This window comes from Phyllostomus hastatus, unplaced genomic scaffold (genome assembly GCF_019186645.2).
Source record: "Phyllostomus hastatus isolate PE091 unplaced genomic scaffold, TTU_PhHast_1.1 phas_scaffold_12, whole genome shotgun sequence".
Taxonomy (NCBI): domain Eukaryota; kingdom Metazoa; phylum Chordata; class Mammalia; order Chiroptera; family Phyllostomidae; genus Phyllostomus; species Phyllostomus hastatus.
Window position 1 is genome coordinate 4,541,365 of NW_025334007.1, and position 14,336 is coordinate 4,555,700.

General features: G+C 36.4%; 1 protein-coding gene across 1 annotated transcript in view; it reads right to left on the reverse strand.

Annotated features, from left to right (window-relative positions):
• IL1RAPL1 (interleukin 1 receptor accessory protein like 1) overlaps positions 1 to 14,336 on the reverse strand; it is a 582,852-nt gene that overhangs the window by 482,172 nt on the left and 86,344 nt on the right. The window contains exon 4 of the mRNA XM_045855844.1: positions 13,043 to 13,196. Within this exon, the coding sequence (XP_045711800.1) occupies positions 13,043 to 13,196 (154 nt within the window). The remainder of the gene's footprint in view (positions 1 to 13,042; positions 13,197 to 14,336) is intronic.

Here is a 14,336-nt window from a genome sequence, read left to right on the forward strand (position 1 = left end):
ATTTCAGAACTAAAAGTAGTTATATAAAGTGCCAACACAATGGCTTGAGTTTAATAAGCTTTATGTAAAAAAAACAAAATCAGTGCCTGTCAAAGTGGAAAGCCAACATGAAATAGGGAAATGAGGCTTTAAAGATTTTTTCATATAATTAAAAAAAAAATAAGCCCTGGCTGGCATAGCTCAGTGGATTGAGTGTGGGCTGCGAACCAAAGTGTCGCAGGTTTGATTCCCAGTCAGGGTACATGCCCGGATTGCAGGCCATGACGCCCAGCAACCGCACATTGATGTTCCTCTCTCTATTTCCCTCCCTTTCCTCTCTAAAAAATAAATAAATGAAATCTTTAAAAAATATACTCCCAACTGTTAAGAATGACAATTTATTTTTTATTATTTTAAATTTCAACTGAATGTATTGGGGTGACATTGGTTAATAAAATCATATAGGTGTCAGGTATACAATTCTATAACACATCATCTGTATACTGTATTGTGTGTTCACCACCCCAAGCCAAGTCTCCTTATGTCACCCCTTATCCCCCTTTACTCTCTTCTACCTCCCCGACCCCTTGCACCACACTGTTGTCTGTGTCTGATGGATTTGTTTTGCTTCATCCCTTTACCTTTTTCACTCAGCCCCCAATCCCCCTCCCCTCTGACATCTGTTCTCTGTATCTAGGAGTCTGTTTCTATATGGACTTTTTTCATTGTAAACTATATATGACATCAAATTTACTATGTTAACCATTTTAAGTGTAAATTTGGTGGCATTTAGTGTATTTACAATGTTGTGCAACCATCACCACTATGGATTTTCATAATTTTTATCATCCAAAGCATAAACTCTACACCCGTTAAACAATAATTCCTCATTCTCCCCCCAGACCCTGTAACCTCTATTCTATTTTCTGTCTGTAGGAATTTCTTTTCTTTGTAGTTAGCTCATATAACTGCAATCATACTCAAGTAAGTTTTTGAAATGTGACCCAAACAAAAGGAACCATGTTTTTTTAAAAAAACAGCTGATTTTAATAAGTCAAATAGTTTTTTGTACACACATACACATAATCACATGAGAAGCAGAAATGCAAGAAATGCATGTATTCATATTTTATATCACTTATAGATATTGGACTTCACTGGCCAATAGATTGCATAGAAATAAGATTTTTTTCTGATTTTTCCACACATATGAACCAATACTTAGTGTTCAATGAGTATTAATCAATGATTTGTATTGATGATAATCAGTGTCATTTGAAAGACTGAGTTAGCATATAAATATCAACATTCTATTAATTAAAACAAGCCAAAGTAAAGATTCCAGATCAACCCAGGCTGCTGTAGCTCAGTAGACTGAGCATGGGCCTGTGAACCAAAGGGTCGCTGGTTCGATTCCCAGTCAGGGCACATGCCTGGGTTGTGGGCCAGGCCCCCAGTAGGGGATGCATGAGAGGTGAGCACACATGGATGTTTCTCTCCCTCTCTTTCTCCCTCCCTTCCCCCTCTCTAAAAAATAAATAAATAAAATCTTTTTAAAAAAAGATTCCAGATCAGACCCAATTATGGCAGTGGACACTGCCGTTCGCCTATTTCTTTATAACCAGCAGCCACATGTCCGAGCTAACTCCTGTAGTACTCTGAGTGGGTATCTGTAGTCCCAATGTTAACATGACCCTTAGTGAAGTCAGGAGATTTGGATAAGTCTTTTAGCCCAGGCATGGCAGAGATCCAATCAAGCTACACCCCAGGTCTTTCTCTTACTCTTTTCGAGCCTGACATCCCCTTCACTTTCTAGGGCAGCACTGTCCCATAGAAATATAAGGCATGTCACATATTACATTTAAAATTTTCTAGTAGCCACATTTTAAAAAGTGAAACAAAACAGATCAAGTTTTCATAGTATAATGTATTTAAACAAATATTGTCACTTTAATACATAATCAATATCAAAATTTCAAACAAGATATTGTGCATTGTTTTGTCATACCGAGTCTTTGACATCTAGTGAGTATTTTACACAAACGGCATATTTCAATCCAGTCTAGTCACATTTCAAGTGCTCCACAGGTACACGTGGCTAACATCTACTGCACTGGACAGCACAGGTCCAGCTGTTTGCCCACTGCTCTCACTAAATGAATCATTCTATCCAAGAGTATTTATAGGATAGTTTCTCCATTCTCACAATTGAACTTGCTGGCATGAACATAAGAGCATCAGAAGCAGCCGAGTGCAAGTAAAAGAATGAAACTCCATTAGAAATGATGATAATGATTTGTATTTAAAATTATAAATCCACGCCCACAGTGTATATTGAGTTTCCTCCTTGGTAAAATGTAGATAATAATGCATGTAAATCATTTTGCACAGTGCCTGCCATGAAGTTAGCTGCCAGAGAAAGAGTAGCTGTTTCTCTAACAATGAGATAGGTATCAGTGTGGTTCACGGTCTACAAGCCTAGAGACAACATAGTTCAAACACCCGAGTCAGGCAAGAAGGATGACTGGTGACAGGAAGGATGCCCCATGTCTAAAAGGCTAGCAGGCCATGGGATTCACTGATAGGGGGATTCTAAGTATGGTTGAAATCCACCACTGACAAAATCAGCAAGAAATTAAAGGCTAGCTCTTGCTGATGAAGGATGTCAGGCTATACAATACGACACCAAAAATGAAATCACAAAATTCTATCAAATCAAAAGCCATAGAGGTGTCAGTTAGAAAGTACTGCTGACCAAGTTCTCCTTTTAATCTCCACGCTGACACAAAGCACCAGAAATAGAAGCATTCTTTCAGATTTGAAAAATATTAGTATTCATTTTGAGCAGAGCTAATTTATAGCCTGTATCTAAGGGCATTAGTACCTGATATTCTTAAGGGTATAGTATCGGGCTTCTTTTCTTTTTGGATGTTTTTATTTTATTTTATGATTCTTCACAACTTTTATTTTGCAATCACGGTTTACATTTAACATTACTTTGTGTGAGTTTCAGGTGTATGGCATAGTGGTTGGGCACTGCTATATTTTAGAGAGTGATCCCCCTAATATTTCCAGGCCCCATACATAGTTATTACAATATTATTGCCTGTATTCCCTATGCTGTACTTTACTTCCCCACGACTATTTTGTAACAACCAATTTGTACTTCTTAATCCCTTTACATTCTTCACCCAGTCCCAGAATCTCCCCTCCTTGGGGTAATTTTAATGTTGTCTTGACCCAGGCCGTGTTGAGGCCCTGGCTGGAGGCAAGTCTCCCTTCTTGAGTAGCTGAGTAACACACCCCATACACTCCCCCTTCGGGCTCTCACACTCACAGTGCACTGTGCACCAGCCCTAACTGCCCTGAAAGCCAGGCACCAGGCAGTGAGGACATCTCCTATGTCCCTGGGGCCATGAAGTTATTCACATTGAGCCAATCACCAGAGAGCCCTGGAAACCTAGCTAACCACCCCACTTGTCACGCAGAAGCTGTTCCCTACAGTTCCAGCTTGTTGTCCCCCCATCCATGGGCACAACCCAGTGTGTGCCCCAGCCTGACAGCCTTCTCTCAGTTGCATCTGTATGTAATAACGGGTCTTGCATTTCATCGATCCCCGTGTCAGTGGGTTGTGTGCCTCACCACCAAAAGGATCTTTCAATCTTATGAAACATGGGCCCGGGTCCACTTGAAATTTTGTCCAAACACCCTTTCTGTGTGGCAAGTTATGCCCTGTTTAGTCTTGCAGTCTCCAGTGGGACTTCATCTAGGGGATCGTTGAACAGCATGCGTTGAGGTTCCTTTCCTCTGTAAGTTTTGCTTTATACTGCTCCCCAGAAATAGGAGCCAGGCACCATTTGTATGTTAATTTTTTGACATAAGGACTTTCAGACCACACAGGTGGTATAAATCCAAACCCCTAAACAATCAACCCCCCAAGGTTTTAGATTAATAGGATACCTTTTGTTTCTTTGTTTTAAATAAGTGGACAATTCAGAGTAGGGAAAACAACCTGGTTCGACTTTGCCTGTGTCAGTGGTCACATTTTCCCTTTCCACGTTTACAGTGGCCCTTTTAGAATACCAGGTTTATATGGGAACTTCATTTCCAGCTCCCCACCCTTGGAGGGCCCAAGTCCTAGTGTCAGCTCTCCACGGAAGGAATGAAACCCAAGCCCTTGGTTGCTGATAATGACAATCCCAACACCACTCTGTGCCATGCCTATGATCCCGCCCCCGCCCCGGCCCCCGCCCCACCCCATGGCAGCCTGAGTCAAGTACTTTAACTGCTCTAGTTTTTAGTTCCTTCCTTTTGGCCTCTGAGATTTGTTCAACTTTCTTGAAAACTCAGATAATCATTTAAAAGGCCCTTCTAGTGTATTTTACCTAGCATTTCTAGGTGTTTAAAGTGGGGAAGTGGGGAAGCTATACTATAATCAACCACATTTTCAGGAGTGCATATCAATATTTTTTAATTCAAAGGATCAATATGTAGTGAACAATGAAAAGATAGATTATTTTCAAGTGCAACTTATAAAACTTAGAATACCAGGTACTTAGCAAGCACTTGGAAAGTATGAGGAGTAAATAAATCGAGGTTATGTGGGGTAGATGAGTCATCCTGGCATTATCAGGCTAAGAGAAAGAAAGCAGACGGAAACAGTCAAGAACCCTATGATTTCATTCATACGTGGGCTATGAAACTGAAAGCACCAACTGATAAAACAAAAACTCATAGACACAGACAACACTAAGGTGGTTACCAGAAGAAAAGGAGTGGGAGGTAGTAAAGCAGGTCAAATACATGGTGACAGAAGGTGCTTTGACTGTGGGTGGTGGGCACACAATGCAATGGAAAGACGGTGTATCATAAAATTGTACACTTGAACCCAATGTCACCCCAATAAATTTAATGTTTAAAAAACTTACAACAGATTCTGCCACCTAGTAAAGACTAAGTATTAATTATGCTAATTACTAATACATGTTATTGCTTACACTGATGGAAATCATCTAAATGAATAATGCCTTGTTTCCCCATGGCCAGAAGTGATACATCTCAATTTTGCTATTGATATATTCTAAAACGTATACATTTTCTGCTTAAGAGTGAAAACATCATGCTTTTCATTAAAAGCTATCACACTTTGACATTAAATGTTTCCTTGATTCATACAGTTGGGCAACTCATTCAATATATTGAGAGATTAAACAATAAATTAAGGTACTTAGTGTCAGGCAAGTTATCAACAGAAATTACTCCCAAGAGAAGACCTTTCCTCTAGGGACTTCCTCTAAATCAAGATTAAATGGCCAAATTGATTAATCTCAGTTTCACCATATTGATCAGCTTTAATCTCTTTTAATTCAAATATTTGAATAAATGATCTTTGAGTTGCAGAATATAGTAGATGTTTACTTGTAAAAATGGCTAAGGCTGAAATATACTGCATTTTATCAAAAATAATATATGTGAAGGTTGTTAATTCTAGCACACTGCTAAACAGACACAATAAAGTCTGGAAAGATATGCGCCTATTATCAGTTTCATCGATTCTTGTTAAGTAACGGTGAAACACACATGAGTGTCTGAAATAAGTTAACAAAAAATACTTTTTAATGGGGGAGATAAAAGGTTCCATTTTTTAAAGAAATAGAGAAAAAATAAAAGTAATCACTCCACCTCTAGGCTAGACCACAAATTTACCATTTAATTACATCAGTGACAAAAGAATTAAAGGTCTCATAGTAAAATGTGTTTCACTTGAACCTAAAAGATAAATCTTTCATAGTGATCAGTTGAGCTAATATGAAAACTACAATGCCTTCCTATTAATTATCCAGTGGAATAAATCATAAATTGAAATTCAGGAAATTAAATTTTATTCCTAAATTTGTCACCATGATGCTTTGTGGCCTTGATAAAGCCACTTAACCTTTCTTTGCCTCAGCTTCCTCATACATAAAAAAGGAAGAAGATGTATCTTTTGAGAGCATAAATTCTCCCTAAGGAAAATAGTTTAACTATATTGCTACATTAACTCCATTACAAATGTTAGGCCAAATATAAAAATGCTACTAACACCATCACATCCTAGTAGCAATCATCTCATTCATTTTTCTTTTTTCAAGTCAGTTTTCCCTTCCTCACTGTTCTTGCTGACTCATTTTATTGGGATTTTTTTTTCTTGCTCTAACATTGTCACAATCCATTTTCTTATTATTACTTCACTCTGTGATCTAGTACTAGAAATTAAATGGGTTTTTTAAGTGGTCTGACTCATTTTTAAAGTTTATGCTGAAAATATGGTTGTTACTTTGTTATGAATATTTCTTTTTAAAATTATGAAAAAGGTTTTGGCTAGAAGGAAAAATAATTAAACAGATAAAAGTGAATGTCATATAATTTGATCAATACTTCTGGGGAAAATCTATAGTGTGTATTTTTTCTTAAATGTAACAAATACAAAAATATGTACCAAAACTAATGTTTGTAGCGTTTGTCTAAAGTTCATATTGTAAGAAGAGCCAAGCTGTTTTATTCATTTTGAAATTACTAGGTCTCTTATGTACCATTTCTGGACATGACATTTTCTCTATATCCACATTCTTGCAGATAATTTGGCAGAGGTTTAGTGTTAAAGCTATAATCGGGGTTTGAGCTTGAGTTTAGCATAAGGAATTCTAGGATATGGCAATTTATAGCCATACAAACTTGAATATTTTTATTTAGCAATGTTGAAGAAAAAGTGTCTTTGGTTTTTCTTTTTGGTTTGTTTCATACTTTAATTAAGTTTATATACAACTCACAACAGAATTTTATGAATATCAAAGCACATTTTATAAGCTCTAAGAAATCATAACATTTAGAAGTAGTGGATATCTGATGCATATATCCCCTAGAACCTGGGTGTCAAACTCATTTTCACCAGGGGCCATCTCAGCCTGGCGGTTGCTTTCAAAGGGCTGAATGTAACTTTAGGACTGTATACATGTAACTGCTCCTTAACAGTGAAGCGAGGGCTCAGCACTGCCGCCGGGTAGAAACAAGGTGCTGGGCCAGATAAAACAAGGTGGAGGGCCGGATTCAGCCCACAGGCCTTGTGTTTGCCACCTGTGCTGTAGAATATTTGTGAAACAAATTAAAATTTGGAGTAAGCAAGTCAATAGACACAATGGGTGGGTCCAAATTTATGTTTCAGAAGGAAACAAAATTTTAACTATTTTGCTGGTTTACTTTACAAAGTTATAAAGCTAGTATAACTTTACAAAAAGATACCAGAAAATAAATATATGAAAGTCACAGTAGTGGTAACATAATGCACAGTGGGGAAGAAGGGGTTTGTATTCAGAAGGTATGCAGAGGATTTCTTGTTGCCAGTAATATCGTGTCTTCACCGAGGTAGGTTCATTGGATAACATGGTAAGTAGCTGGATGTTCATGTTTTCCACTTGGGCCATCTCTAAGACATACCGTTTTCCTTGGTCTCTTCACATGTATATGCGAAGTATACATGTTAATAAATTTTTTTGTTTTCTCTATTTAATCTGACTTACCTTACAGAGGGTCTCAGCCAAGAACTCAGAGGGTAGAAAAAATTATTTTTCCTCTCCTACAAACTTTAATGGATGTGATTTTTTAAAGACATCACTTAGGAGGATGGAAGATCCCAGGATGGAATGCAAGTGTGATGGGGCAATGTAACTATATTACAAATATATGAGGCGAGCTCACTGAAGGGATGGGGGAAAGGTGCTACCCTAAGTAACACTGGAAATGAGTGGAGTTTTTAAGACAAAAGAAACTATATATAAGCACTATTCTCTAGTTAATAAAGTTGTTTCTCACAGGAGTACAGGCTGCCAATTCTGATCTCATTATACATCTACATTGAAAGTGAACAATTACGTAAAGTTTGGAAGAGGGTGGGAAGCAGGTTTCTCACTATTGGACAGGAAGGTTACAGAAAAGCAAGAGGAAGAGGCTAACTAGAATTATTCCAATGGTAACAAATCAGGGTTGAGAAATCAGTCTCAATTCATGTTTAGTTCAATATACATACAGATGGTTACATACATAAATATTTATTGGTGCATGTCTATACCTGGGTTAATGGGCTTATATTTCCTTGCTCTGTGAACTGAGAAGTTTTAGAATCAACTGTACTCCAGCAGCAACTGAGTACTCTCAGTATCCAGGTCTCAGTTTCTAGTATTTTTCAATTCCCCCAAAAGAGGGCTCTTTGCGGGGGGGCGGGGGGGGGGGGAATCTGATTCTAGGACAATAGCGGGGAAAGTGAAAGGTGATCCCGAAGCATATTGTACAGCCCCCAAATAAGGAAGTGCGTGCGTAGGATGGAGCCGCATCGAAGGGACAAAGGATTCAACTAAAGGGGCTCCTAAGGGCCAAAGCAAAAACCGTCTGAGCAACAAAATAAATCAGGTGATTACGCATTATACACCAAAGTATAAAATGTCTGAGTCCCTATTGATATAAATAAATGATTGAATGAGTAGATGAAGATGGGAGAATAGATATATGTCCTATGCAGAAAGATTCCCAATAATTTATGCAGATACTCTGCTTTCAAAGATATGAGGGCACAATTCCTTACTACTTAAGTGTGCACTGAAGGGAATTACTTCTAAAGAGTATAGCACCCCAGTGTTCACAGCAGCACAATCTACAATAGCCAAGTGCTGGAAGCAATTGAAATGCCCATCAGTAAATGAGTGGGTCAAAAACTGTGGGACATTTACATGATGAAATACTATGAAAAGAAAGAAGGAGCTCCTACCCTTTGTGACAGCGTAGATGGAACTGGAGAGCATTATGCTAAGTGAAATGAACCAGGCCGTGAGGGACAAATACCATATGATCTCACCTTTGACTGGAACATAATCAACAAAACAAACAAGCCAGCAAAATAGAACCAGAGACATTGGAATAAAGGACAAATTGACAGTAACCAGAAGGGAGAGAGGAGGGGATAACTGGGGGAAAGGGAGAGGGTTTTCAGGAACAACTATGAAGGACACATGGACAAAGCCAAGTGGGGGTGGAATCAGGAAAGGGAGGTGGGGATGGCTAGGGTGGTGGGTAGTGGTGGTGGGAAAATGGAGACAACTTTACTTGAACAACAATTTTAAAAAAAGAAAAAGAAAGAGTACAGTTTGGTGAGTGGGAAAAAAGAGTAACTTTCCAATGGCAAAACCTGACAAACGCTGCCTCAGGTGATGGTCAACATCAATGACGATATGCTTTGTTGATGGTATGATTTGTTGTGACTTTACCTGTGTGGTCTTCCGAGAATATGTGCCCCAAGTCTAATAGTGAGTAAAACACCAAACAAATCACAACTGTAGGATGTTCTACAGACACTCTAGGCAGTCCTCTTCAAAGGTGTCAGGATCATCAAAAACAAAGAAAGTCAGAAACAGAGCCAAAAGGAGCCTGAGGAGACACGGCCACTGAATGTGATAGGGTATCCTGCTGGGATCTGGGGACAGAGGGGACATTAGGTAAACACTACAGAAATCTGAATACAGTATGGATTTAGGTAATAATAATGTATCAGTATTAGTTCATTGATAGTAACAAACGTACCATGCTAATGGTAGTTGTTAATAATAGGGGAAACTGGTTGTGGGGTATAGAGAATCCCTACTATTTTTATGATTTTTTCTATGAATGTAACACTGTTCTAAAATAAAATGCTTCTTAACAAATAGATTGGCCTTGACTCTGAGTAGCTCATGTTCTTGTGGACAAACAGGAATGTCAACAAATAGTTCTAACATGATGTGCTAAGTGCTGCAATAAAGATTCTAAAAATACTCTGAAGGCATAAGACACCACAGGCCTCAAAACGGAGGAAACGTTTTAACTGTGCCTTGGAGAAAGGGTAAGAATGTAAATGGTAATTGAAGTAAAAGAACAGAAAGGGTAAGAGCCAGCCCTGTGACTAGGGGTGGAGAAAGCATTCCAGAGGGAGCACAGCCTGAGGAAGGCTTTGGCCGCAGAGGACTTGGAAATAGTACAAACTTCAGTGTGGCTGAAGCTTAGAAAAGAGGGTGCAGGATGTAAATGACGCTGAAACATCTTAATTTTTTTAATACTTTATAATGTTTAAAGTAGACCGAAAGTGCTGGGCAGGTTTATCATTTTCCAGAATGTAAGTAGACACATACACTTAACAGTAAAATGACAATAAACTCACAGCTATAAAAAACTGAACATTAAAAAAAAAAAAAACTAAGCAGACAAGTAGAACAGGAACAGAATCACAGAAATGGAGATCACGTGGAGGGTTATCAGTAGGGAGAGAGGAATGCGGGAAAAGGTGCAAGAAATAAGCACAATTGGTAGGTACAAAATAGACAGGGGAGGTTAAGAATAATATAGGAAATGGAGAAGCCAAAGAACTTGCATATACGACTCATGGACATGACTACAAGGGGGGATGCTGGTGGAGGGTGGTGCAGGGTGGAGGAGAATAAAGGGGAGAAAAAATGGGACAACTGTAATAGCATAATCAATAAATATATTAAAAATGAATAAATAAATGAAGGATTTGCCATAAAATTGCACCATATTACCTGCACATTTAGCCATTTTATCCAGAAATGTCTTTTTTACTTCACATATAGGATTCCTTCTTTTGCATTTAAAAGCAACATTCTAACACACTTCAAAATATCTGTTCATTATCAGCTACTATGGAAAATCCACTAAAACTAAAGGATACCATGTTTTGTGTATTATTTACATTAAGTATAATAAGATCATGATGCGCAGAAAACCAAGTCACAAAACAGTGACTAATTATCAAGAGAACCACCCACCTTTGTTGCTTTACTGAGAAATACAATGTGGGTTGTGAGAATTGTTCTTTAGTTTGGCCACAGGTAAAGTAGATGTGTTTGCTATAGTGCCACATCATTAACAGCAGTGTTAGACATAAGTATATGTTGTCAGTAGATTTGTTAATACTTAAAATGCATTTCAATGACACTATTTTAATTCTGGGGCATGAAGTGCTCCCACTCACCCAAAATTTCCTATTATAGTCAAACACTGCTTTTTATACTTATTTGTTCAAATCAATGTCTCCAGTAAGGCTAGTTAAGTTAGAGGTGTTCATGATAATGAGTGGAATGAAAACTTTCCTTAACTTCCTCCTGGATATCATGAAATAACTATTCCTCCTTTTCATATAAAAAAGATATTTCGGGAGGAATTAAGTTACAAAAGTATAGTAGCTCCGGGTAGCATCGAGGAGAAAACGATTCTATTATTGGTTATACAAAATAGCCTTATTTAAGTTGTCTTCCCATTGGGGAACAACTTAATGGTTTTTAGTTTCCAGGAGATTGTGTTTCAATCTCCTTTTCCTAGATAGTGGTTTACTATCTTAGTATTGCTAGAAAGTGGAAAGATGTCTTTACCATATCTTACCTTATACTCCAAAGAGTAAAGACTAAAAATGAATTCTACTTTCTTTTCAAAATATATGTTGTTTTCATTATATTTTTAACTTCTTTTGTCACCATACATACTCCTTGGAAAAATTACTTCAGTATAGATTGAGAAAAAATAATAAAAACTCAACATCTATTTCAAAGAAAACCCAAGTACATACAGGTATATTTTTCACTGTCCCATTAAACATATAGGGAGGTAAAGTGGTTATGTGTGAATTTTATTTTTTTACACACACCTATTACACACAGCAGAACTAAAATCCAAACTAGAGCAAATTATACGTGTGTATACCATAGGTACATAATACAAGATTGAATGTGGGCTTATTATTCTAGTGTATCATATATTGCAAGTATCAGTTATTTACTGGGTCTAATATTTATGAAAGGTATTACCATTACCAAAAAGTACCTTATTTACTTAATCACCACTATTCACCAAATAAATTTCATGAAACCAGATTTAGTTTTTAAGTCAAACTATATCACAAGTAAAGATGTAAAAGAAAAGACGATTATTATAAGGTGAAGGAGACTAGTACAAAGTACTTGTCATAAGCAGGAAAAAGATTTTATGTGAGTTAACATTCAAAAATCTCTTTGAAGTATTTGATACCCTTTTATACTTTTTAATATGTTTCATAAATATGATTGTATAAAAAGTCACCAAAAAGAATCTCTTTCAATAAGATGAGAACAATGTCTTTAACTTGCTAATATTGCACTTGTTTGTTTTCCCTTTTTCCCTTGAAAGCGTTTTTAGATGAGTACACTAGAAATAGAAAAGGGGGTGAGCACAATACTTCACGTGATGTAAAAATGACCAAAATGATGCACATTTGGATACCATTCTGTATTTTTCCAATTAATTTTATGCATATTACTTTACCTCATTTGATCTTTGCCAAAACTCTTTGGAGTATACAATGTAAATGTTATCATCACCATTTATGTATGAGGAAACTGATATTCTGAAGATCCTGGTGACTCAAACAAGGTCATGTGACTAGGGAGGCACAGATTCATTGATTACAGACAGTGCTGTGACTTTTGTTCTTCTGACCTTCTAACTTAGCAACCAAATGTGGAATGACTCCGTGTATTGTATCTCACATAATTATTCACTATTGTACCTGAAATTGTTATTTTCAAGTTCATGAGAACACATACATTAGCATTGTACAGCGATAAACAGAAAGCACTTTTTGTAGCAAGACAGGAAGACAAAGGTAGATTTCATATAGTCCATCTCACACTCCAGAAAGTTTGTGAAAATGATACCATTACAAAATATAAACATCATTTCCTGAAATTATAAACTAATTATTTCAAGTACTTTCAAAAGCTAATAGTTGTATAATTCCATAAGCATATTTTCTTTAATATTTAAAATGTATTGAAGCGCAAGATGATTTAAAAGCAAAGAGAAATAAATTTCACCTATAGGAATCCACTTAGCATTTGGTTAAATACTTCTTTCACTGCATAGATTTTTTTAAAAAATCAACATGCAACACAAAAACAAAACTTCAGATGGTAGTTGCATTACTTGAAAATGAAACCTTAAAAACTGGGCTTACCTGTAACAGTTAGTTCAGTGGTTCTTCGCACAACAAAGCCTCCATATTTTAATTCACACGTGTAATTTCCAATGTCATCTTCTCGGACTTCTCTTATAAGCAGGGTGTCTCTTTTGAATACAATGCTTGGCCTCCATGATTTTGTCCTACATTCCTGCATAAAGAAATTTTTTGTGGTGCATATATATATATAGTATTTATATGTTTTATAAATATGTAATATTTTATGTTTATATATTTTATATGTAGTATTCATATTTCTATATGTATAGCAACTAAAGATAAAGTACTTAAAATAATTAAACTAAAGGCTTCTAAAATTATATTTCACAAGGGTTAAATAATTTGGAATTAATACTAAAGATTTTCATACCTTCTCCACATCTCTGAAAAATTATATACCTCAATTTTTTAAAAAAAGTATTTTCAGCAAGAGTTGCTTTATTAACTCCTAAGATTAGTGACTCCAACTGAGATATGTATTAATTTATTAGATGTAAAAAGGGACATTTGTTAAGATAACTTCTGATATTATTTCTTAGAAGCAAATACTCCACATTTGATGACTGAGAAATTAAACACCTTGATATTGATAACATAAAAAACAAAAAGAATAAATTTAGTGGAATGCAGAAAAACATAATTCTCTAGATGAAAATGCTTCAATTTCAATGTCAAATATTTGACTGTGTGTTTTAGAAGTGGTTGAATCACTTCAGAACATGCGCATTGTATAATCCATGAAATAAATTAGTAATATTTATAGGAAAGGTCTTTAAGCTCTGTAAATGTCTATTTTCATTGTTTGTAGTTCTACCAAAATGTGGTCCCTGAATTAAGCTTTGGATTATAATGATGCTGGCTCAGGAGATTTCTGTTTTTGCCAAAACAGAAGTCTACTTCCTCTGTCCAGATTTGCAATCAATGGAATGAGGATAAAATAGCTTTCAAACCCTTTGACACTATGTAGAGGTAATATTATTTCTAAAAAGAAACTTATTGCTAAATTAAATTTTTGCGGACCATTATTTTGATTATGTGGCTCAATGCCTTCGTATAATTGGGGGACTATTATGCAGTTATTTCAGACCAAAATATACACTTTATATCCTTGCATTAGTTGCACACGGTGTGAAAACTGCTTAAATTGTGCTCTGAAGGTATGGAATACATATCCCTGTGGCTATGGGAAAATAATCTGAAATATCACAAGACTTTTAAAATCTGTGTAGACTGCATCTCCACCCATCACTGCACTAGTTATGGACTTTGAAGCTTAAGGTCACAATGACTG